General features: G+C 40.6%; 1 protein-coding gene across 6 annotated transcripts in view; it reads left to right on the forward strand.

The window, feature by feature from the left end:
* UTRN (utrophin) overlaps nt 1–26,235 on the forward strand; it is a gene marked incomplete at its 3' end in the record, with an annotated part of 398,254 nt that overhangs the window by 67,527 nt on the left and 304,492 nt on the right. For 5 of the 6 annotated variants that reach the window (XM_080390591.1, XM_080390595.1, XM_080390592.1 and 2 more), the window contains 12 exons: nt 6,861–6,953; nt 8,352–8,429; nt 11,820–11,912; nt 12,784–12,956; nt 16,346–16,461; nt 17,542–17,705; nt 18,281–18,484; nt 19,638–19,819; nt 20,546–20,696; nt 22,102–22,221; nt 22,975–23,076; nt 26,096–26,203. In XM_080390591.1, coding sequence (XP_080246717.1) covers nt 6,861–6,953; nt 8,352–8,429; nt 11,820–11,912; nt 12,784–12,956; nt 16,346–16,461; nt 17,542–17,705; nt 18,281–18,484; nt 19,638–19,819; nt 20,546–20,696; nt 22,102–22,221; nt 22,975–23,076; nt 26,096–26,203 — 1,584 coding nt within the window. The remainder of the gene's footprint in view (nt 1–6,860; nt 6,954–8,351; nt 8,430–11,819; nt 11,913–12,783; nt 12,957–16,345; nt 16,462–17,541; nt 17,706–18,280; nt 18,485–19,637; nt 19,820–20,545; nt 20,697–22,101; nt 22,222–22,974; nt 23,077–26,095; nt 26,204–26,235) is intronic. The other variant, XM_080390593.1, reaches the window with a different exon arrangement.

The raw sequence follows: 26,235 nt of genomic DNA on the forward strand, positions 1-26,235 counted from the left end.
TCTACTGGTCATGGCAAAGTGTAGCCCCTACTCCTTGTGTTGTTTGTAATTAAGTTTAAACTAAGTAGGTGGTTACCATGAGTTCCCTACAAATGTACTTGAACATTATGGATGGTTCATGTCCTAGGTTAAGAGCCTGTTCAGTATTTCCCCTTCTCAAGAAAAAGGGGAAGGGATCTTTGCAGCTCTACTGCTATTTTGACCTGTTTACTGAGCGTCTTATTGGATGTTAAAAACAGTCATCTCTTGGTCAAAAATAATTAACAAAAGACAACTCTGACCTTCATATAAGTGACATTGGAAGATCAGAAGAATTTGATGGAAAAATCAAGATCTACTGCTTCCTGTATCTTTTCAGGGTGTTTTGGTGTTTCTGACGTGGCAGGTGATCTAAATGGCAACTAGGGCTTTTCCCAGCACTGTTCTGAGCAGCCAGAACTTGTCTGCTGCATTCCTTCGGTGGCTGGTGAAGGTCATACGTATGCTTTTACAATATGCGTTACTTCCCTGGTGACAGCCAGCGTGCATTACTGTGAAACTGAGAGGACCTTTCATCCTGGTTTCAATGAAGTCACTAGGAGGTCTGAATCAATATCACTGAGGGGGATGGGAACTAGGGGTGCCTTATCTCTTACTCTCAAATATTTTTGGCATTCATTTATTGGAAAATTTAGGTCTAATAATGTACCTTCAGTAATTATTGATTTAAAGAACATGTAAATTCTCTGCTACAGATAACTGGTGACATAAGAAAACTGCATGTTTCTAGTTAAAGAACTGGATGGACATTAAAACTTCTTTAATGGTTAACTGCATATAATTTCATGTTCAAGAACAATATACAAAGAGCATAAATGGTTGTAATAAGATGATAAATAATTTGTGTTAAAAAAAAGAGGCTTTGTCTTACTGGGAATTTGTGACTCCCTTTAATTCTCTGTAACTTTGCTCATTAGTAATAAAGGGATAGTTAAGAACGTTCTGCTGTGAAATAAATTCAAGGAAGATTGCTGCTTTGCAGCAGTGTGTGGCTTTAGTAGAACAAACTGTAAATGTTGATGGATGATGTTTCTACTGTCAGTTACACTGGACTGACTCTTAAAAAATCTGCTCCGGATTTTGTTTATGTCTTCCTCTATTTCCTGGGAATGCTTTCTGGCAAAGAGGAGGAATGATTTCTGCACAGTCATTTTGGCTGGCCTGGGTGACCCTTCTTTGCAAGTAATCCTAGATGCACACAAGGAAGTGTGAGTCACCCTTTTAAACCTGATCCAGGTAGAGGGGCTGAAAGTCTGCCAGCGGGCATGTGAGGGCTCCTGTGGCTGCAGGGAGATCGCTGTTGCATGGGCTCTCCTCAAACCCTGCTGGTGTCTCGCTGGAACTTGCAAAGCTGATGTCCGAAGTGACTGGCCTTACCACATATGGCTAGCATCTGTTCTCCAGCCCCAAGATCCTTCAGAAACCGCTGCTGCTGCTGCCCCATGAGAGATGAATCAACAGAAAAAGTGTTTTCTGCTGTGGGATAGCTAGCAAATGTTCTTTGTCTCTTTCCTCCCCTCCTCATGTTAGCATAAAGGCTGGCATCAAAATGTTTATTGGAATAAACATAGCATGGTTGATTAGATCTGGGTCTGATCCTTGTGTGTGAGCCCTGTGGTGGGTTAACAACTGTGTCACCACGCGAAGCTTATAGCAGCCTGAGCAGGCCTAGAGGAGCTTATGCACCAACTCCAGCTTTTATTTCTCTACTTCCCTTTCTCTTGGTCTGCCTTCCTTTCGCTTCCCTCTTTCTTCCTCTTTTCCTTATGCCAGCCCCCGCTGAAGTGAATCAGCTCCTTTCTTGCTGTCAGTGCCAGTTTAAAGCACTGGGGAACCAACATTGCCTCTGTTCTGTTCTTTTGTTTGTCTTATCAAGCCCTTGTCTCTGCTACAGCAGCCCTGTGTGTGCAGCTCTGCTGGCAAAGCCCTGTCAGGCAGGCTGAGGGAACGAGGTTTCTGCCAGTGTTTTCTTGCTGTCACAGCAAATGTAAGCAAAGCTGAGAAAAACTACCTTCTGTTAACTGATAAGTGTTCAGCGTGGGGGGTGCGAATGTTTTACACCCTGAGCCGGCACAGTTCTCCTGGTACGCAGCGTGTCCTTTTATACTATCTTTGTACTATAAACGGGACCCTGTTTTGTCTTTGACCCATTATCTGCCTCGTATTTGTACAGTGCTTAGCACAACGTGGGCTGCTCCTGGAGTACTTACCAACGCAACTGTGACCAGCCGTTTGCGCTTGCTGAAGGGCTCAGCATGGCTTGTCGCTGTCACTCTTAGAAGGCAAATACTTGGATTTCTTGATCCATTATGCTCAGCGATGGACTGCTGCTCCTTATGGGATGCTGGCGGAGCCTGAACTGCTTTATCTTTGTGTAGTCTTTAAGTATGTAGAAAGTGAGTAAAATACTGTCAGTTCTGAAAAGGAGAAATTGAGATTGGTTTAGCATACTGTATACCAGGCAGGATTCTACGGAGAGAGAGAAATAAATACACTGTTTATATGCTGCATATATACATACATTTATTTGTGTGTGTGTGTACCTGTGGGTACAGGCTCTTTTCAGAAGGCCAGATTGCTTTCTGGAGGCTAGGAGTGAGCGGTGTAGGTGTGGGCAGGGATGGTGAGGGAAGCAATACGCAGACCCCCATGCCTTACCCTGGATTTCTGCTCCCTCCCAGAGCCCTGGCTCTTGCTGCAGCAGTCTGCCCCAGCATAGAGCTGGTCCCAGTGCTGGCCGCTCCATCCCAGTGGGGCTTAGGGGAGTCCTGCCTCCACGGGCCCATCAGGTGCCCTGTGGTGGGTCAGAGCCAGGGCTTGGAGTGTTCCTGGCCCTGCTGGAACTTGGTTTGCATTAGGCTCCCTGACTAAAAGCTCAGGTCCTGCCTTAGTGGTCATGTATTGTGGATCCCAGGTTGCTTCTGCGCTGCCACAGCGGCCTGTCCCTCTAGGCTCAGTGGTGGGTGCTACATGCGAAGCTATGGAGCTCTGCAGCTGCTTTTTCACAAGCAGATAGCAGTGACGGCAGCAGCCTGGCCTGGCTCTGGGCTGGCCCGTGCCTCTTGCAGGAAGTCATGTGTAGCCGTTCTACCAGCATTGCCCCAGAGCTTTTCCTTGTCGTCTTTTGGGAAGTGAATGTATGGGACCATCCCTTGGGCTGCCATTTTATAAAACTATTTTCCAGCCCCTTTCTAAGCTACTTACTTAACAAATTGTGTAGCTGTCGTAAACTGGGTTATGTAGTTGCTGTGTCTGGAAGAGGAAATGAAAAGACTTCCTGAAGCACTGCGTCCCAGGAAAGCAGTGCTTTCACTGCTGAAACGGCTGGTCACGGTTGCGTTGGTAAGTACTCCAGGAGCAGCCCACGTTGTGCTAAGCACTGTACAAATACGAGGCAGATAATGGGTCAAAGACAAAACAGGGTCCCGTTTATAGTACAAAGATAGTATAAAAGGACACGCTGCGTACCAGGAGAACTGTGCTGGCTCAGGGTGTAAAACATTCACACCCCCCACTGCTGAAGAAGCAGTGCTTTCAGGAAAGCCACACCATGCACTGGAGGACAGAGCAGTGATGTTCCCGATTGCAGACATGTGGCTCGGACAGCAGATGCTGCGTGGAAATGTGTGTCCAGGTGTTGAGGAAATGCACGGGTGGGAGGAGGCCGCGTGAGGAGAGTAGGGTGCGGCCGTGCACGGCCGCTGCTCCCACTGCAGCAGCAGCAGCAGCAGTGTGGGCTGGCTTTGTGCCCTGATGGGACAGCTGGGGCTGCCTGGGTGGCCACTGCCACCAGGTGCCTGCATGTCCCTCAGGTGGGTGTGGGAAAAGCTGGAGGAGCAGGTTTCTAGCTTTCCTGACAGGTATGCTGCTGTGGAGGTGGTGATGGGCTTGGCGGGGTGTGTGCTGCAGCCCTTAGCCAACTTCAGTCACCTTGTGCTTGTGGAAGTTCATGTGAACTGCTTGGCTTCCCACAGAGCGCGTTGTGCTAGGGTTCTCTAAATACTGAGGCTTTGCATGTTGCTGTGTCTCTGAGGATAGTTGATACTTTAATAAACTTTAATAATATTAATAAATACTTTAATAAATATTTAATAAAATACCTAAGGAGTAGCTTAGGTTGTAGAAATGATTTAATACTCTTCTGCTGACTCTTTAAACTGACAGCAAGATGTGGTGCTCTGATGGCCAATGAAATTGAAAAACCATTCTCCTGAGAAAGCGAATCTGAATTATTTCCACCATCATAGCAGGGCACGTTGCGTAGGGCTGGAACGTACCATGACCTGTGCAAATGAATGAGTGAAAGCAGGAAGTCATTCAGCCTGTTTTCATGCTTGTGAAGGGATGGGAAACGAAGAATGAAAGCTGTATGCTCTTGACACCCTTGTACTATATTAAATGAGGCATCTTTCTGCTTTTTCAGCAGATCCAAATCTTTTATTTTCTTTTTTTTTTTTAACCCTTCTGGACTTAAGGCAGCAAATTTATTGAGGCTATATAGCTATTACATTCTCAGTTTTGGTATTACGTCTGTTACATGTGTGCATTGTTTTAATTGTATAAATAGAATTAATTGTAGAATTACAAAGGCCTTACTTCTGTGTGGCCTTTGACACTGTCTCCCACAATGTCCTTGTCGCTAAATTGGAGAGATGTGGGTTTGATGAATGGACTGTTAGATGGATAAGAAATTGGCTGGATGGCTGCCTCCCAAGTTGTGATCAACTGTTCGGTGTTTAAATGAAGATCAGTAACAAACGGTGTCCCTCAGGGGTTCATGTGGCGACCTGTAGTGTTCAGTATCTTAATCTGTGACATGTGGTGGCTTTGAGTGCACCCTCAGCAAGTCTGCAGATGACACCACACACTGAGTGGTGCAGCCAGTTTGCAAGAGCGAAAGGATGCCACCGGGAAAGACCTTGCCAGGCTTCAGGAGTTGGCCCATGTGAACCTCGTGAAGTTCAACAAGGCCAAGTACAAGGTCCTGCACCTGCATCAGGACGATCCCCAATATCAGTACAGATGGGGGAAAGAATGGATTGAGAGCAGCCCTGCAGAGAAGGACTTTGGGATACTGGTGGATGAAGAATTTGACATGAGATGGCAATGTGCGCTTGTAGCCCAGAAAACCAGCCGTATCCTGGGCTGCATAAAAAGAAGTGTGGCCAGCGAGCTGAGGGAGGTGATTCTCCCCTGTACTGTGCTCTCATGAGACCTATACTTGAATAACTTAACAGGTATTTTTTGGCTTTCACAATGAGTGTTTGAGACATTGCATCCAGTGAAACCTGTTAGCTCCTCCTGTCTGCTATTCTGGATGCATGAACAACGGCCCCATGCCCTTGCCAACTTACTTCTAATGTTTTCCTTGTGGCGATGCAAACAAAACTTGAACCAAATTTTGCTGGCATCTGGGGTAATTGCACTGTGGATCATCCCCTCCTGTTATACACCATAGACTGTACAAGAGGTTTCCCTTATCTACTTCTAGGTATTCCCCTTCTGCTCCAGCATGCTCTAAGGTTTGGTTAAGTTTCTGTGCAGCAGTGAAGCATCTGAATCATCTGTGAACAGTGCATGCGCTGTAAGGAAAGCCTTGTGCCTCACTGTGCTAGAAGGGCTATAGCTGAGCTCGGGAAGTGGCAATATGTCATGGCAGAACGTTAAATATCAATGCTCAATAACAAATAGCCCGATTTTGGTATTGGTCTGACAGCTGCATAGCTTTCCACACCCTTTACCTACATATATGTCAACATGTGCATATACACATTTTTAAGCATGACTTGTGAAAGTAATCGGAGAATAAATTTTCCAGAAAAATTAATTGAAAAAATAATTTATTATCAGACACTGGGCTAACATCTGTGTATTTTTAAGAAGTGACCTTAGTTATATGATCGTTCTCACCACTGTTTAGCTGGCTGATACACACATAGGTATGTTTCTGTACAGGAGATTAAAACATGCCTTTGCAGCTATTCAACTCTGATTTCTTGTGAATAGTTTTAGTAATATCAGATCTAATAATTAAGCTGGACATCTAAGAAAAATCCATATACATGTTGGAGAAAAACAGGTATTTGCCAGTAAATGGGGTTCAGCGGGCAGTTCAGCTCTTTTTTTTTTTTTTTCCTGATTTTAGCCAGTATTTGGCAATTACTATCAGCTGTCAGGGCAGGAGAAGCTAAGTGCAGGCAGAGATCTATGCCAGCTAATTCATGTCATGGAAGATAGGCCTTGGACAGCCTTCTTTCTGAACAGCAGTGTTACAAAGCCAAGGTGATAGAAAAAGACGATATTGGAGTTTTAGTTATTTCTTAGAAAATATCTTTTTTTCTCAGATTGGCACTTCAAAGGGACACCGAAAGCAGTAGCTTAATTGATCTTCTGGCAGGCAGCAAGTGAATATTACAAAGGAAATGCATTTACTTTGTTGCTGGCTGCTCATGGTTTCTCCTCCTGCTCTGTAACACTTTCCCATGTTAACTTTCTTAGAGTCCAAGAAGTACTAAGATTAAAAGGGAGCATGAAAAAGATTAACGTGATTCTCCTGTCATCTACCACCATTCTTGTGCAGAGTCCCTCCACCTCCAAAGACAATGAATATTAGAAATGTATGATTTAAGGTAGCTCTGAGTTTCACATTTTGCTCATTTTTCCAAGCTAGAGAAAATAATTTATTTGGTTCAATATATATTATACCTTTTGACCTACTAATCTGTGTAAGAGAGCACCAGCAGATATAAAGGAAAAACTACCTTTTTCAGGGAGGTTCTGCTTAAACACTGTTTTTATTACTGCTTTTGTGTCTTTGGCAGAGTGGGAAGCCCCCGGTTAAGGACATGTTCACAGATCTGAAAGATGGAAGGAAGCTTTTGGACCTTTTGGAGGGTCTGACGGGGAAACCTCTGGTAAGAGAAATATGTAGGAGTCATGTTCCCATTTACTAAAAAACCAACCAACCAACCAACAAATAAATGAAACACACAACCCTGTAGCATGTAATTTTAAAAATTATTTTAATTTATTTAAAAATCTATTCTGCTCGTAGCGTGTTCTTGTTGTCTACAGTTCCAGTGAAAGTCCCATGAACTCCACTAATGGGATATAGGGTCAGGCTGAAGGTAGCTGTGTAACCCTCTCCTGAGGGTTAGCACACTGTTTTGAAAAGCACATAAAACCAGTGGTGGTGTTCATGTTGTGTATGTTTTTAAGAGATCTTTTAAAGATCTGGATCTGGATGATCTGGAAGAGCAGCCTTCAGCTGGATACCTGTGGACCTTTCCTAATAAGCTCCTGAAACATCCCATAAAGAAAAAAGGCAACAGCTGGTAGGCAATGCAAAAGTCTACATCTCCATTGAAAAATCCTTTGTGATTTAGATATAAAAGGGCTGAAAACTCTTCCCCTGCTAACACTGGTGCCTCTTCAGGAAGATACATGAGGCATGGTGAAACCTGTGCCATCACTTGGGATTAAATCCTTGATTACACTATTTATAATAAAGCTCAAATTTGTTTATTGACCTTATGGGGAACCTTCAGCCTTTTAAAATTTCACCTTGCAAGCTGGCCTTGCTTTTTAAACAGATGCATTTCACTAGTACTTCTAATGATTTGTGGTCTGATTTGAAGTATACTGAAGAAAAAAGGAGTTTTTAGGTTTCTAATTCTGTTGATTACAGTGTTCCAAGTTCAGCTCCATGCTTTTACAGTACGACCATGTTCTGCTACAGGAGTTAAATTATGGTGATTAAAAGCAAATGGAGTGGCAGGTATTGTCAAGAGTTGCAGTGGGTTCGTTCCCCCCCCCCCCCCCCCCCCCCCCCCCGATATTAAAAGGAAGGGAAAGTCAGGAAGTATAACTTCTTCCCAGTATGCAAAGGTTTAGCAGGCTTTCAGTGCCAGAAAAACAAATTGCTGCTTGTTCCCTCTTGGGAGCCAAAAAATTTCAACTACTCTGGCAAGCGTTCAGAACCCTCAGATTTTCCCCAGGAACTCCCACTTTGCTGTTGTATTGCCAGTTTATAATTCTGCAGATGCTGGGAATAAAAGTTCTGGATTTACCAAAGATGAACTGAAATGCATTTTGAATCCAAGGCTTGTCCCGTGCCTTGAATTGAGGAATAATGTTCTCACCAGTCTTAATTTTGACATTGTGGGTGAATTTGTTTGGCTTTTATTCCTACTTTAAAAAAAAATAATCTGGAGAAAATTAAGACAGATTTCCTGTTGCTTGCTTTATCACTTATTTCGTTTGGTCTGTCAAGTTAATTCTGATATGAACAGATTGTAACTTTTTCTTTTCAGCCTAAAGAACGAGGTTCCACACGAGTACATGCCTTAAATAATGTCAACCGAGTACTGCAAGTCTTGCATCAGAACAACGTGAGCATGTTTACCCACAATTTTTTGACAGACAATGAAATTTATTCCTGTGTGTAAATGAGTTCAAAATGCAGAGAATAAAGATTTTTTTGGTACCTAAAATGAGATTTCAGTGAGATGGGTAAATTGTTTTCAGTTTTCCTTATCTAATGTAGAATTTTATTAGTTTTGTGAAATCTTAAAATGCTAACTTAATGATGATATTAACTACACTGTTTTGCTGAGATGTGTTCAGCTCCCAAAAGCAAAGGTGGCTTGAAGCTCTTCTATGCATAGCTTGTGAACCTGGCGGGACAAAAAACCTAATTTCAAGTGATGATACATAACTTGTGCAAAAATCTGTAAGTGTATGACAGGTCTTGTGTGTCTTTTTTTTCTGTGTCTTGCTCTCAATGTCCAGGAGAATCTTTCCTTTGACATGACAGCTCTGTGTCAATTCTGTATTGCGTGTTTCTAGTTTGAGGTATGGTACCTGATCAGATGGACATACAAGCAAACAAAGGTGGATCCCTCTTTAACAAAAATGAGAGCAATAATAGTTTACCTGGAAGCCAGTAGTGCGATATTCTTCCCCTGAAGAACAATTCCTGAGAAGTATACGTTCTATAGTTAGCATTTCTATTTGTGAATGTCAGGGCACTAAAACTACTTAATAAAAACATTCTGGCAATAAAATACATCTAATGCAAAAAGGCATTGGCATAGTTATGCAAACTGTGGATTGAAGAATGATTCAAAGGTGCTGTATGATACTGCAATTTCCCCTCCATGTTGGTGGACTACTGTCATATTTCTAGGAAGCAGCCAAAGTTAGTGGTGGGTGTTTTGGTTTTTTCTACTTTGAGGTACTGTAAATGCTAACGTTTTTTCTAAGGATAAGTAATGAGTCTTTCCAGCTTGAAATTAATTTATTTTATGAAGATAATGAATGAAATAACATTGAATTATAATTAGTTCTTCCTTAAGCTGGCAGGATCTGAGTTTCTAGAAGTAAACAGATGGCGATAGTTAGCTGAAGGTTAAGGTCATGTACATGATTTACACCTACTGCTTAACTTTGTTAGAAAGTGTGTATGCGTTAAGATGAAAAGGCATCCACTGAAAAGCAGTTGTGTTCTGTTGCCTGAGAATTTGTGGACTGTATAATGTTCTCAACTTGAGAAATAATTTATAAAAGTGTTTAAATATATTATTCAAGTATCAGACAAGTCTAGGGTGTAGATGTTCAAGTGATCCTGTGAACCTCATCTATCTGATGAGCGGAATGGTTCTAAGTAATGAATTTCAACTTTTTTTGATTTGTGGACCAAGCTTTAAATAATAATAATAATAATTCTGCTGGAAGTCATTGCATATAGCCAGTATCAGTCTTCTGTCAGTAGTACTGTCTGTCTACTGTCAACTTTATTTTATTAATTGTCTTTACTTACGTCTCAGTCATCCACTCACCATCCTAGAGGAGTGCAGTTGCATCCTTCAGAGCACTGGTTTAGCTCAGAATCATTAAAATACAGAAATGGACATGTGGATTATTTTCTTTTATGTATAGTGTAGATAGCAAGAGAAATGCATTATGGTTATTGACGTGCAATTAAAATGTGAAGTGTTTATTGTTACCCATTCTTAGGACTGTTTTTCTTCTATTACAAGTGAAAAAACATCTGGCAATTTAATTGTGTTATTTTTGTGACCTTGACCTTTAGTCTTGCTTTCTGATCCTTGTGTTCTAAAGCACTTTCCAGTGTGTTGCTTAATGGTCCACACTGGTGATTCTTTTGGCCTGTATAATTTAGTTATCTTAAAATATATGCTTTGTATTTGCAGAGAGTATTGCTGTAAGATTCTGTTTGAGCTACTGTAAAAATAGGGAGAGGACAATCCACAAATTCGCAAGCTTTCTTAGTGTAATTCCTGTGAAGTATAATTTTTTTCCATGTTTATCTTGCAACAGAGTTTTGATTTGATTCTCCTAACCGAGAGACCTATGGGGAACTGAAAGTTGTCAAGATGATATCAGAAAGCAGTGGGGTTACAAGTACATTTTGCAGAATTGTACCTATTCCTGATTGTGTGCTATAAGGAAAAATATTCATGGAATACCATTATATACTTACATGTCAGCAATAACCTCTAAAACAAAGTGCAACTTTGTTCTTGTTTATTCTGTTGTTATAGGCTACATCCACTGAGAGCCAGAGCATGGGCTCCTTTACTGTCCTGTGGGTTGTCTGTATTGTTTAATTGCTAGCCAGCTCCTTGGTACAGGTTTTGTTTCTGTGGCCAGTTCTGATCCCAAGCGATGCCCAGATACAATTCTTAGTGTAAGCTGGGAGGTGTTTATGGTAGGCACTGTGGATAACGCTGTTTTGGAGCAGGGGTAAGAAAGGAATTAAAAACTTCCCCATCAAAGTGAAATGCATTGTGTCACTTGCCCCAGGGCTGGAGGATGCTCCTGGCTCAGGTTATTTACAAGAATGAAGCCCTGCCATCTGCCCTGCGTGGGAGTGTGTTGCGGCACCTGCTGTATGTGTACATACACCCAGGGAGGTACCTGTCTCACCTGCCACAGGCAGCTGTTCCTAGCGCCATCTCCATGGGTGTGGTGGTGACTGATGCACTGTGCTGCTGTTGGTTCCCCCCAGAAGGGGGTTCAGTGCCGCTTGCTGTGTTGGCTGAATGGAGATTTGATGCCCCAGTTCAGTTCGGACTCTAGAGTAGCACCGAGTGAGTACTTGGTAGTGTGCTCTAAACTTTGCTTCTGAGGGCTGAATACTTGATGCAGAAGCAGGTAGTGCCTCCTACCTTATTGCTTACTAAAGTAATCTCCTTGTCTCTCTCTGTGTTTTTATCTTTTTAGCGATCTCAATTAGACCATCACAGAGTGTGTGGGGTCCTATGCATATAGGAAATGTGAAAATTTTACTTTTTCCCTTGAGCTTTTCATCTCCTTGTATAAACTTGTCCCATTGGGATTGTTGGTTCATGCAAAGGACAAACCTATTCTTAATTACAGAGTTTTCGTGGTTCTGTAATATCTCTGAGTGTGTCTGGGAGCAGGACTGCTTAACTTTGTTTTTGTTAATATTTGACCCTTCATGTTTGCATTTCTATTGGCAAGTTGTAACTGCCGGTCTGCATCTGTATATCAGAGGAGAGGATAAAAACTCTTCGAGTGGAGTATCTTCTTTGGTGCCATCTTCAGTCATGTTATTTAAGCAGTTGTTGTGACAAGTGCAGATATAGTACTCTGTAGTTTCCAGTGGTCTCTTTCCAACTACTATTTGTATCAGAGTGTTTGATAAAATGTGGGTAGACAGCCAATAAATGGGGTGGGGTTGTGATTTGAAGCTGTGATAAGTGTTTAATATAGAGTTGATCCAACCTCTCCAGGTGGAGTTGGTGAATATTGGAGGAACTGACATCGTTGATGGAAATCACAAGCTGACACTGGGGCTGCTGTGGAGCATTATTTTGCACTGGCAGGTGAGAAGCTGCTGTGAGATCTCTTCCTTTCCAGGAATAGTGTGCATCAGTCTGCAGGGATTCTCACAAAATTTCCTGGGGTTTTGGTGATGGAAAATACTGCTTCTATTTTGGGCTGATAAACAAAGGCAGGCCAGTGTTTGGTTTCTAATCTTTGTCTATGGGCTGCCTCCCGTGATACGTATTCTCGTATGTGCTCAGTTGTACTCAGCCTCTTAGTTTAGTTCCTGCAGGTGTTAATTACAGAGAGGCTTTTTAGGCTGAAGCATTTTGTGTTCCTTTCTCAAGGCTTTTTTGCACTTCTGTTAGCAGGTCATTTTTTACTGTCCAGGTAGCTGTGTTGGGCTTGCGTCTTACATGCTCCTTCATAGGTTCGTTTCTCAGTCTTACAGATTGAATTGCTCCTGATTTATCCAGGTACCTGGGAGGATCATTGAATTCACTTGGGGAGACTTTGTCAGATGCTTATGCATAGTACCCCAACAGTAAACTACTTTGTTGGCTGAGCAGATACCCTTTTTTTTCAGAAAACTGTATTTTTTGGGTTTGCTTACTGGTGGAACTGCAGCACAGAGCAGTGAGAAATACTATACTCCACACTTACTGTAGGCAGCACTGAGAGAGGGGGAGGATTGTAATGTAAGAGTAATGTGTCATCATTACATGAAGCATTACTGGTTCTTATAATCAGTAGAGTGCAAAGATGGCCTGAAGGCTCGTATTGCCAAATTTCATGTGAGGAGTTAGTTTGATTCATAGCTTTTCATGGGAAACACCCTTTCATGATTTGTGAAATTATTGGTTCAAAGGTTTTGGGAACGGGGAAAAGTAGAGAACATGTCTGTAAGGTGTAGTTTCTGCTGTCTTGCAGGTGAAGGATGTCATGAAGAACATCATGTCAGATTTGCAGCAGACCAACAGTGAGAAGATCCTGCTGAGCTGGGTTCGGCAGTCCACAAGACCTTATAGTCAGGTCAATGTTCTGAACTTCACCACAAGCTGGGCGGATGGACTCGCCTTTAATGCTGTCATCCATAGACACAAGTAAGCAGCAAACAGCTTATCTTAAACCTAGTGAAGTAAACAGCTTTTTCCCCATGTCTTCATGCTTGAGCATTTGACAGCTCCTAGCCTGTTTTGCTGATTCATGTGGTGGTTTTGGTTTGGGTTTTTTCTTTCGGGTTTTAATTTTTTTTTTTTTTTGTGGTAACGATAACAGTGGAGGGATATTGCCAGAGCCTTACAAAGGATGGAGCCAAGGCAGCAGTGTAACACTTGGTTCCTGTACATGCATACACACTTGCTAATTGCAGTGGATTTACATCCCACTTAGTATGCATTACACAGCAAGCACGCTGAACGGGTCTCTGCAGGGGGGGGTTGACCACCTCCGCCCCGCTGTACATCCTCCTGCCCTCCCTCCTCTGCCAAAGGAAACCTTTCTTCAGTCAGTTTGCCGTATTTTGAGTAGGAAGATACAGAAGCTTCAAAACGAAGAAATAAGACAGACCGTACCTTTTCTTAGGTTTTTAATATACCGTGCATGAAAGGCAGTGTATACAGTTTTCAGGACAACCGTTGAGCAGAAGAATCAAAGAATAATAGAATTCTTCAGGTATTGTAGAGTATTCGCTAGTTTGTTCATTATACTTTATAAGGAATGGTGCTAAAGCTTCTTTGAAAAGATCTTTTGTGTTCTTTCTGATTTTGGAGAACTCTTTGGTAGTTTAAAGAAATAGTCTTTACAGATTCCTATGAAACTTTTATACCTACTTACTTTACATTTTTTTAAAACTTTTCTTTGAGGTCTACTTCTGGGTGATCCATTCTAATTCAGCATACTTTAAGAGAAGTCAGCTCATTGCTTTGCAAGGGCTGGCTGTTCTTAACCGTAAATAACCATTTTAACACTGTAATGGTATGATAACATCTAGAATTTAACCAGACCCCCTGGCCACCAGATGTCTGACATGGCAAATGCTTTACAAAACACCCTGAATATTTATACCCAGCAGATAAGAAGTGTTCACAAAAGCATATGATCACTTTGAGCCTGCTGTTCTCTGTTCGTAAGTGCCTATTTGGTGGTCCGTGCTGACTGAAATGACAGGCTCTGTGTCAGGCTTGCTGGCTTCAGGATGGGTCTGCCCTGACACCTGTGCGCCTTCTAGACCAGAGCTGGCTTGTGTTCAGCCTGCATGGATGCGTGGAAAATGCCTGCACCACACTGAGGACCCCTGAAAGTTTGGAAGCACTGTTCTGTAAGGTCGGAGCAATACTACCAAAGGTCTCTGGAGTTTAGCAGAAGCATCTTCTCTGGATGGTTTATGCTGTATTGTGGTTTTCATATTGGTATAATTGGCTGTAGTGGCATAGCTCAGCTGCTGAATGTGTGAAGCTTTATGATGGCGAGAGGGCCAGCTTTAGAAGCACAAGAGATCTAGGTGACCTGAGGGAAGCAGGGGGAGAGAGTTAGCAAAATTGGCTTCAGGCTGTTTGTTGTCCTTATGTGTTGTGACTATGTGCTTGGGCTTTGTGGGATCTGAAGAGCTCTGCCCTTTTTAGAGCACTGTTAAAGTAGCAAAAGCCCCTGCTGAAAACTTTAACCTAACTGAGTAACTGTGCTTTTGTCTCTGGCTTCCCCAAATTTCTGTTACCTGGTTTTGTTGATCTTTGAGCCTTTTATTCCCTCTTCCTGGGAGCCTGGCAGCTGCCAGCACATCAGAATTCGGCTTTGTGGTCCCTGGGCACAAGCCCTTTAGCCAAGGAAGCACCATTTTCCCTACTCTTCTGAGAAATCTTGAGCTGGGTTTAAATTTAGGTTGGCTTTGAAAGAGATGCTTTAAATGGCATTTGTGAGGAACAAGGTGATTGAGGCAGGTTGCAGAAGTGGTAGGACAACAAGGCTATTTTGCTTACCCAGGCACTAGTGCTTCCCTGCCTAAGGGTCTTTTTCAATATTGCTTTTTTAATTTAGCTTAATATGACACATCATATATGAGAATTTTTGTGGATCCCATTATGAGGTTTAGTAGCTTGCTTTTCTTTTTATATATCTATCAACAATTGTTAGCAGTGTTACCTCTTGGCTATAGTATCTATTAACTTTGTAACAAATTCTGCTCTTTGGTACAGTTTTCTTGGTCATAGGTAAATACCTAGATTGCATCATATTGAAATTTGTGCTACTACGGCAGCGTGCAGGTAGTGCGTATGCAGTATGCCTATTGCAATGTCATTTTCAAAGTGAAGAGTCTTTGCTAAAGCTTTATGTGAATCTGTAGTTATCCTTGTTGCTTTGTGCATGGAGGTACAGTATTCTACTAGCTTCTATATGGATCTCTGCATATCTCTGTTCCCTGCTCACTGCACCTTCCTCTGGCTTTTTGTTTCTCAGACCCTGCTGTCTTATGGCCTTCCTGTTTCACAAAGTGTAATGACTTGACAGATTTTAAAAGATAATCTCAGGTCAATGTACAACTGAATTAAGTATTAAAAGAATTAAAGGCAAGCCCATATCTTCCTCCCCAAGTTCTATAGAGCTCAGAATCAGTAGCAGTGTTTTAATGAGAAGCCACTGTTAGAGGGGAATGGCAAGTATTTTAATGGCTCTATAGTCTTCCTGCTGTGCTGCTGCTGCGCTGTGCTGCTCATGCCCTGTTGGTGTAGGTATCACTGTTTGCTGACTCTGCTTCCTGCTCCATGCTGCTTGAGACCTGCCAGAATGTTTTGGGTGCACATCTGGACTGGAGGTTTGGTTTGGTTAATGCTGGTGTGCGATGGAGGCTGCTGACACTGTAAACTGATCAACTTTTTGGCCTTATTTTCATCATGGCTCTTATGAGCACTTGTGATGGGATATTTTTTTGGTTTTTTTTTTTAATGGGGAAAAAGGTGGTGTGAGCGAGCAGGGGTGGAGACTGCTGCTGCTCCTGGCTCTGATGGTCTAGGGTGGTCTGCTGAGCCACATCACAAGTTTGGAACAAGTCTTTCCAGGAACAGAGTGACACTTGATTACCCAGGATAGCCTGATGCAGAAAGCATGTAATAACAGTAATGCTGTGAAAGAAACAGCTGAAGAAAACTGGTTCTGGAATAAATTTTAAACACAGTTTATTTTCTTGATAGTAGTATTTAATCTCCTCTTGTAGTCCATGTATGTGTAGAATACATACAACGGAAGGGGGATGTTGCTGCAGATATGCAGTCTGGTAATTTATTTGTGATTGCAGGATTTTCACTACTAAAAAGAAAACACATATTTATATTTATGCATTTGTTTATATGCACTTATGTTTATATTTTGTGTTTGTGCATGCTTATTTTACTTAGGTAGCTACCTTCATATCCATAACTTCATATTCTGCATGGTAAGGAATTTTTTGTTCAAATAAAATTTACTGTTTTCTTTCCTGTTTTGTCTTTACTTTTAGACCTGAACTTTTCAGCTGGGATAAAGTTATAAAGATGTCCTCAGTTGAGAGACTGGAACATGCTTTCAGCATAGCCAAGAACCACTTAGGAATTGAGAAACTGTTGGATCCTGAAGGTGGGATATGGATATTTTGATTGACCAGAAGCTTTTTTTTTTTTAGAGCTCTTTTGAAAGAAATATCTTCTATTCATATTTACTATGAATACAAATTCCAGCAGTTTTGTGCAGTGGTTTTCTGGTTCAAGCTCTTAAATTTGTGTTTAAAAGAATATAACTTGCAGGGTTAAGGGTATGTCTGTGCAGGCATATGCTTTGGTGGCTTGAATATTAAGGTTCAGATTGACTTTACCATTCAGAAGCGGTATACAGAAGGTGAAGTTGGTTCCCTGGCTTTGTTTTATTTTAGGTAGGTGTTCTTACACAAGGGTCTGTGTTTTTCAGGTGAAGTAGAGCATTACGTAGAACGGAATACTGTTAAGAGCTCATGATCTTTCATTTTTTCTACATACATTGAGACACGGTAGCTGCTGGTGCCGTGAGTGCATACCATGTAGGAATGCTTACCAGGAAACTTTTCTGGCTCCTTTTATAGTTCTGAGCTGTCACTCTGCTTTGAAGTGAGCCTCCAAAGATTCATTCTGTAAGACAATATCTCAGACTTTACAGATTCAAGCACCATCTTTTTTTTTTTTTTTTTTAATTATAGAGTTGAATGGGTAGCACTCATAAATAGATAAGTTGGTGAAAATCTTCCATATGAAAAGTAAGGAAATGAACTGACCAATGCTGGGAGTGGGGATAGAGCCTAAGTGGAAATGTTTATTTGTGCAGGATACTGTCCCTGGACTGCATTTTTGCTTGGGAGATGCTCCAGAATAATTTTCCCCAAAGAGTTTTTTCTTCCTTAGTAATTTCAAGTTTGGGCTTTTCAAAAACATCATGCCTTTTAATGTGAAAACATCATGCCTTTTAATGTGAATTCACCTCTAAGTGTAGAGATCCTATTGTTTAATTTTTTTTCTTTAATACTACCTTCAGCATCTCAAACCTAGCCTTTTAACTTAAGCTTACTCAAGGCTACTTAACAGAACCTGGGGTTTACACTATATGTTATGTCTTAACTGCATTCTAATTATTGATTTAGGAAAGCAGCTGCTTCATTTATTTTCCCCATATTTTATCTTTTTGATGCAGATGTTGCTGTACAGCTTCCAGACAAAAAGTCTATTATTATGTATTTAACCTCTTTGTTTGAGGTCCTTCCTAAACAAGTCACTATGGAAGACATCCGGGAGGTGGAGACCCTTCCCAGGAGATACAAGCAGGAGTGTGAGGATGGAGAGTTCAATTTGCAGCAGGTGTGTTTGTCAGCAAAGTCTGCCTGGCATTTCTTGACTTGTAATTTTAGCTGGTCTTCAGGCTTGTCAGTTATCTCTGGGACATGTCTTCTATCTTGGGCAACACAGTTGGGAAAATAGGAAAAAATTGTAGCATATTCTTTGTGATTGACTTGAGTCATTCTGTCTTCCTTTTCCTCCTTTCCTGATTCATGTACAAAATCCTGTGTGCTGAGGTATAAAGTTCCATCTGTGCTGTGCTTCCTTCTTCTGTTTCTTACTTGTCTTGGCAAGCTGGAGAGGGTGGCCCAAAATCTTTAACCGAGTTTGCCCCAGGACTTGTGGCGGTGGTAGTGATGGGTTTTTCTTTGGGTGTGAGGTCCACTGTTAAGTTGTCTCTTCTATACAGGTTGGTTATTTTAAAATGAAAGTTCAGTAGTGGTGACTGTGGCCCTTCTTGTTAAAATGTACCCAGTGATTACTTTTAACATTTTTAGGAAGCATTGAAAGGGATCTTAGCTGTTCTGTTTTTACAATCATTTGGGAAGGAATCTTCTGTGCCCTTCTAAGACATTGCTTTTCCCTTGGCTGCCTAGGCTGTAGCACTTGAAGAAGAGCAGGGCAGATCTAGAGCAGAGACTCCCAGCACAGTGACAGAGGTGGATATGGACTTGGATAGCTACCAGGTTGCTCTGGAAGAAGTTCTCACGTGGTTGCTGTCGGCTGAGGATGCATTTCGGGAACAGGAGGAAATATCTGGTGATGTTGAGGAAGTCAAAGAACAATTTTCCACCCATGAAGTAAGCTTCTCTTGAAAATTAGTTTGTTGTGGTGTGGTTTGGGTTTTTTTTTGTGTGTGTGTGTGTGTGTGTGTGAGCTGCAGAACTTCCTAGTCCTTATCCAAAATCTGCCATTCTGTTTCTTTTGACATGCTTTTTCTAAATTGAAAGCACCTCTGAATGTATGTGGTGGTCATTTGTGTGGGGTTTTTTTTGGTGTGTGGTTGTTTGTTTTTTGTGTTTTTTTTTTGTTGACAAAGAATATCTTCATGAAGGTGAATAGATCTTTTTAGGAGACCTTACAGTGGAACATGCTTTGAAACTTTAATGTATTTTTTTTTTTTAATCAGCTTTCAGTGGCTCGCTCACTGGTGTCTATAATACAAAGAAAGTCTGATCCAGGCTGATTTGTGCTTCTCTTCTGCCAACTACTAAAAAGCCTGGTCAGCCCTATGTCACTTGCTGTTAAATAAGGGCAATGCTGAAATTGATAATCATGTCAATTTAATTTAGTGGTCTCCCAGTCATGATTAGCATACTTTATTTCAGAAATGTGTTGTTGCTTCCAAGTTATTCTTGTTTCCAAATTATTTTGTTTTGGTTCTATTCCAAGTCTGAACAAATGTTCTAATGTTGCTAAGATTTTCAAGTGTCATGTTAGATGTTTTAGTTTTCTCCTGTGACAGTTTACTGTACGCAACTGAATTTAAAATCTGAGTGCTGATTAATATGAAGATATCTTTTCCCCTTGCACTACAGTTGTTTGACGCTGGGAGCCAAAGGAAGAGGTGTTCTGGATTTATAGTAAATGTGTGAATTTTTAATATTAACTCAATTAACTTTTCTTTGCTTTCTTCTGTTTTAATAAAACTTCTGTTTTATTTTCTTAACACATTTGTTCAAAGGCTGTCTTATTACAAACAGCTTTTTCTCTGAGGTAGTTAGAGACAGTTGAGAAGGAAAAGCTATTCTACTGGCTCCAGAACTTTTGTAGGTCATGAAGAATCTTCTGTCATAGAGAGGAACAGGTCTGCCATGCTTGTGTGTGTTTGATGGTGCCAGCTCATTCTGCAGCACTGTTTCAAACATGACAAAGTTTAGGACATTTACAAATTCATAAACTCATGTAGGAGCTCACAGATCACGGTGATGAGGTTGGTTGTACCCTTTCCAGGGTTTTATGATGGAACTGACCGCACACCAGAGCAGCGTGGGCAGTGTTCTGCAGGCTGGAAACCAGCTGGTGGCCCAGGGAAGTCTGTCACCTGAAGAGGAGTTTGAGATCCAGGAGCAAATGCTGCTGCTGAACTCCCGCTGGGAGGAGCTCAGGGTGGAGAGCATGGACAGGCAGTCCCGGTGAGTCATGCTGCAGGACTGACCTCTGGTGCCTACCGAGTCTCAGAGGAGTTGGTTTGCATCCATTTATAATTTTTTTTTTTTTAAAGATTTAGCTCTTTAGTTTGTGACATGAAATCCACCTTCTTCGTACTTTCCAATGTGAAACAAAGAAATGAATATAAGTGGCATTTCTTGTTTCTTATATGAAAGTGTGTTGTGACTGTTATGTTATGTAAATGTACCAGACTAAATTTGTGGGATCTACATGCAGTAGTTACATAAATGTGCTTTTAATATTGTTTCAGTAGTTTAAGTTCATCAAGAAAGTATTCGGTAGATGTGGATAGCTATGTGGGTGTACACAAGTAAAAAGCACTTAGAAGATTTTTTTCTCGTCTGTGGGTTATCAAGCTTAAGAGCTGCACACCAAGAGAGAAACTGCATTTTGTTGCAGCTCTCAGCAGAGTCTCTATTAAAGGCAAATCCCTGTTGCAAGAAACAATCCCTGATATAAATTGCATGATTCACTAACTTTTGAGAAAGATATGAGGATACTTAGCTGTGTTCCTTATTTGAATGGGGAATGTGTTTTTTTTTTAGGTTTGGTTTTTTTTTTTTTTTTTTTTTAATGATAGCAAACTGGGTTATGAGTGGCCTTGCTTCTTTCCTATAGGAACTGGAACTTAGTCTCTTTCCTTGGGAAAACTGTTTCTGAAATAACTCTGCTTGTGCTTCCCCCTGCAGTCTGCACGACATGCTGATGGAGCTCCAGAAGCAGCAGCTGCAGCAGCTGTCCGACTGGCTGACGGTCACAGAGGAGCGCATTCAGAAGATGGAATCTCAGCTTTTAGCGGAAGATTTGGAGTCCCTTCAAAAGCAGCTGGAAGAACATAAAGTAAACCTTTTTGTCTGTGATAAAACACACGGGAGAAATATTTGAAAGATGTGTGTGTTGGTGGGTTCCTTAGCTAGAAACTCGATTGTGCAGGAAGTCATATGTGGCTGTATGCTGAGGGGCTGCATCTGATGTTTGGAAAAGGATGATGGGGTAGAAAGGAATTGAAGGTTTCTGGAAGTGCTTTCTGAACTGAACGCTTGAGCACTGATGACTAGAGCAGAAACTGCTACCTTTGCTTTTGTGCGGGAAGCAAATCCTGTAGTGGAAATTGTGTTGCCCTGACTGTGCAGGAAACGAGGCCTCTCTCCAGGTCTGAGGGACAGTATGAAATTTTCTGTGGACAAAATGACTGGCAGGCATTTCTAAAGCATGCTTCAGATTTTCTGATTAAAATAGTGCAGGAGGTAAAACTATCGTGAAGGGCCTCCCAAGCATAGACAGTGCTGTCTGATGTGCACAAAATTGGAAGTGGTCTGTGTCTCAGTCAAGTTTCTGGATGTGAATTCATCCTTTCTAGCCTGCAGTGGTTTTTTTATTTTTGAAGGGGAAAAATGGCTTTTTATTGCTTGTCATGGTTGCAGCTTTGGTTTTTGTACTCAGTACTGAGGTTTGACCTTCTCCCCAGCATGGGACATACCTCACAGGGCAAGAACTGCGGAGTATTTATAGTCTGTGTAATTTCCTGTCTTACATTTGCATTCTGTCTTCAAAGTCTGGGGAGTTTGAGGTGTGTTGCTCGTGGAGCAGCTCAGGATATTCTGGGATGAAAAGTGATATTTACAGTACTGTAAAGGCATATTGATCTTGCAGAGATATTTCAGAAGTAGGCTTTAACATGGAATCTGTTATTTTAGAAGTTGTATGAATATTTAAATCTACAGATTATTTCAAACTAATGGGAACTGTGTGCTTTCTGCAGATTTTGCTATTGTCTTTGAATGTAATGATCAGTTATAGCTCTGTTGGTATTTATGAGAATTATATTGTCAACTATTAAAATGCAGATGTTCTTTAGTGATTTTTTTCCCTGTTTGGCATGCCCTATGATACTTGCTTATTAACAATAATAGATTTTTATAGAAATACTTAAACTTTCTTACATATGACAATAGACATGTAGAAAGTCAATGCAGTTGTCATGATTCTCCTAGTTAATTATGACGCATGCAGCTTCAAGCACTCCTTCATGCATTCCAACATTTTAACAGAACAGTTTTTGGTTCGTTTCTAGCAGTCTTTTGCTTACCTTTATTTAAATTCTGCAGTGATTCCCAGTGGTAAAATCTGTGCGTAACTGTTGAATCTGAAGTACTTTGCTACAGCAGTTGTGTTAGTCGCTGTGACCGTAATAGCAGGTTAGCAAATTTATTCAAAGTTGGTAACCTCTGATTTGTTCTTCTAGAGCTTGCAGAGTGACCTAGAGGCAGAACAGGTGAAGGTAAACTCCCTGACACATATGGTTGTCATTGTTGATGAAAATGGTGGCGAAAGTGCAACAGCTATTCTGGAGGAACAATTGCAGGTCAGAGCTCCCCCCCTTTTTTTTTTTTCTTTTTAACTGTAGTAGAAGGCATTTAAACCTTTGCATTTAATTGGTAATCAACATTTTTGTGTTTAAAGACAATTTATCCTAGAAAGTAATTTAAAGTAATTATTTTTTAGAAATGATATTAATGTAAAGAATTAATAAATTTGCTCAGGGTAAAACCTGCAAAAGCCCTTTGACTGTCAAGCTAAATTGAGTCAAGGTGTTTGCATTCCCGGTGACTTAGGCGCTTTTATAATGTATCCTTTCAGCAGTTTCATTAAAATGGGAAGATGCACAGTAAAACTCTGACTTCATGTAAGTAATTTTCATTAGGAAGTTAAAATCTGATGGGAAAAATATTTGAAGTCATGAGCACAATTAATCTAGGGAATATTGTGTGAAGTATTTTCCCATTTTTGTCAGGAGCTAGACTGTAACCTGAACTATAGGGAGCGTGAAACAGAATTTATTGAAACGGAATTCATGCTACTTTGTTCGCTTTTTTTGAAGTCAGTCAAATAGCTCGCTGACTTCAGCAAGAGCAGAGATAAGGCTTTAGGTGAATGCTCTTGAAAGCTTTAACCTCCAGCTTTGTGCAGTACAACAATGATGATTACTTGCAAGGAGGTAGGTAGCTATAATGTAGAAAGAGATTATTGTGACGTAGAAATTATGCCTTTGAATAGCTGATTTTTGAGCTTCCTGTGAGGCTCATGAATGTTCATGAGTGTTTCTTGCCTTTTGTAGAGGCTTGGTGAGCGGTGGACAGCAGTTTGTCGTTGGACTGAGGAACGACGGGTCAAGTTGCAAGAAATCCAGCTTTTATGGCAGGAGCTGCTGGAAGAGCAGGTTAGTAGCTCTTCAGTGACCCGGTGACTGGTTGATTTGTGGAGGGAAAACCAACCAAACAGAAATCCCCAAATCTCTTTTAATAGTGTTTAACAGCTCTCAGAAAAAAAAGCCTTGAAAAACTAGATTTTGTGTTATTGTTCGGGTTCCCAGCATTTCTTGAGGAGTAGAGTAGTGCAGCACAAGAGAAGTATTTTCTGAGGTTTAGGAAAGAAGGTTCATAACTCCTTGTAAAAAAATTTCCAAGGTAGCTTGTAGCGAAGAAGTGGGAATATTCATAAAAGCAAAATGACAATGAATCACAAAATATTTGGTGGTTTGGTAATTACAGGAATTTTCCTAATTTATATGGTATATGTGCTTCCAAGATGGATACATGTACACAACTGTGCAATCACCTAATCAATAGATACTGTTTTCAAAATCAGTAACATAAAACACTTGGTTAATATAGTGAAGCATGCAGCTTGTCTCATTTTGCTGAGTTTAGGCACATAGTTGAATTGTGAAGAAGATAGTATTGTGAGTTTTTCTTGCTTTGGTATTGTGCATTTTACATATATATATATAAATATAGTGCTCAAACACAAGTTAACTAAAGGCATAAAAATATGGTAACACAACTACATTTGTTAGGTTTGCATGCCTAGCGCTAGAGCTTGTTTTATGTCTCAGCCTAAAATATTTGATGGCTTTTCCTTTGAAGGTTTTACTTAAATTGTTTTGTTTTCTTAAATGATTGTATTTATCACTGTAAGCTATTGTTTAAACTCTGTGGTACACACTGATTGTTTAGACATTTGAAAGAAGTAGAATGGTGCTGGTATAGCTGTTGCTGTCAGTTGCAGCCTGGTTTCTTTGAGAGAGGTGTTTTGTTGCATGTGTGTTTCTCTGTGACCCCTTCAATATCTATTTGTGGTATATTGATAAGCTGTATTTGCAGTTCATGTGATCTTGTTCATGTGGACCCAAGGTTCAGATTCTGGTTTAAGCAATATCAAATATCTATATTTATATATATTTCTTTAAAATACTGCGCTGGCGTATGTGTACACACATACAGAACGCTGTGGGCTAACACTTTCTGGAAGCTCTTCAGCAATATAAGTCTCTGAGTTGAGAAAAAAGGATTCCTCAAAAATCCTTGCTCTTTATGTCAAGGTAGGGACTTAAGTTCTCAGATGTCAAAACAGACATCTCAGTTTTGATGACCCAATGTAAACATGTTTCTACTCTCTTCCACCTTTGTATTTGTCTGGGGAGTGACCACTCATTGACTATTACAATACTCTTACGAGTGTCATCTTTGAGTTGCTTTGCGTGCAGCTTTTTTAGGTTTGTATGTAATTATGTTGCTCTGTAAAAGTGAAAACAATTAATTTGTGTTTATTTAATGTGAAATGTCAGATAGCAAGTGATGAGGAAACAAGTTTATTTTAGGTGGTTTAGATCAGCCCATGTTTGCATTCATTGTTCAACTCTGAACAATGCATTTCTTACTAATAGGTTTGAATTACAGTTCTCTGTCCTCAAGAATTATCAAGTGACCTACAAAAATTACAATTTGAAACTAATTAAAAACTTCAATACAAACACTTTGTTAACACAAAAGTAACTACAACATTTAGGTACTAGCATTTTCCATTTCGCCAACCAGATGGAGAGAAGAGCAACAGGCTTTTTGTGGCTGCCTATAAAACTTTTGGAAACCACACTGCCAAGTCAGCACAATTCTTACTGCTTGGGAAACAAATTTCTCAATCAGTGCCAGATATTTCTTTGCACTGTGATAATTGTTTCAGTTTTCTAGGGAGGCTTATCTTTGACTGCTGATTTAGCAGAAATTAATTGAATATGTTGAAGAGATTTTAAGCTCCTCTTATGCATAAAATATGTTGGCTGGGATGCCAGCATTATTTTTTTCAGAGACTATATGTGGTGGTATAACTTTCTCACAGCTTTATGACATTTCCACCACCATCCTATTTGCTGTCTGTGTGTTTCGTGTGTTTGTTTACATTGGCAATGTAAACTGCCTTAGCTCTTTTGCCCAAAGGTTGCTGTAGTGAGTTCTGGGACAATGCCAAAAATGCACAGTGAGACTGAAGAGCCTAGTGGCTGTTGTAAAGTGTGGTGTTCAAAGAACAAAAAGCTCTGCCTTGCTGTATCACTTCATATTATTTTTTAGATAGAGGAGTAGCAGTGCACCAGTGGCTATGCAACCGAGCCTGATAGACAGCTGCGTAATCCTAGTCTATGGAGATGGCTGTGCAGCGGCAGTAATATGTTGCTACATTATAGCAAATGTATAAAATCCTTCCTGATGCTTGATGCCACTTATTGCTGGAGTTCCCACAGCAGTATTGCGTGACTGACAAGAAGTAAGACCTAGGACAGGTTTCCTAGAAAAAAAAGTGGAAAAAGTTCAAGACCTTCGAGTTTGTACTATTCAGAGCAGACCACTCCAGCTTTCAGTAGTTAATGAGATAGTATTTGCTGACGGTATTTCCCAATTGAAAGTAGGTACAGTAAACAGGGAGGTGACTAATTTTGACTTTTTGACTGACTGCCTGAACTAAAAGAGCTCTGAATTGCCAGCGGTGTTGCTTCTGTGAGAAAATGTTTGTAATGGCTGGTTTTGAATCACAGAGAAAGAAAGGTTTAGAATGAAAGAAAGCCTATATACCATTTCAAGATATTTAATTATAATATAATTTGTAAATCCTATGTCAGCTTTGTGGTGGATTTCTGGTTGCTATAAATAACTTATTGTGTGTGTGCGCTGTGATATATCGGGAAATAGTTTTGTTGAAATTGTTTTGATGGAAGGTATTACTTAGTTCTCTGATACAATATTTTTTGTCCCCTTTATGTATTATTTTTGTTAATGCCAACTGGAATTCCTGCATATAAAGACTATAGAACTGTGCTTTGAATGCAAAGATCTTAAAGTAGGAATTGTCAATACCTGTTTGACTAACTTGGTATTTTCCTATGCTATTTTTGTTATGATCTGCAGTGCTTATTGAAAGCTTGGTTAACTGAGAAAGAAGAGGCTTTGAGTAAGGTACAGACAAGCAACTTTAAAGATCAGACAGACCTGAGTGTGAATGTTCGAAAACTAGCAGTGAGTATTGCTATCCTGCTCTGTCCTGTCAA

Source organism: Falco punctatus, assembly GCF_963210335.1.
Source record: "Falco punctatus genome assembly, chromosome: 5".
Lineage (NCBI taxonomy): Eukaryota > Metazoa > Chordata > Aves > Falconiformes > Falconidae > Falco > Falco punctatus.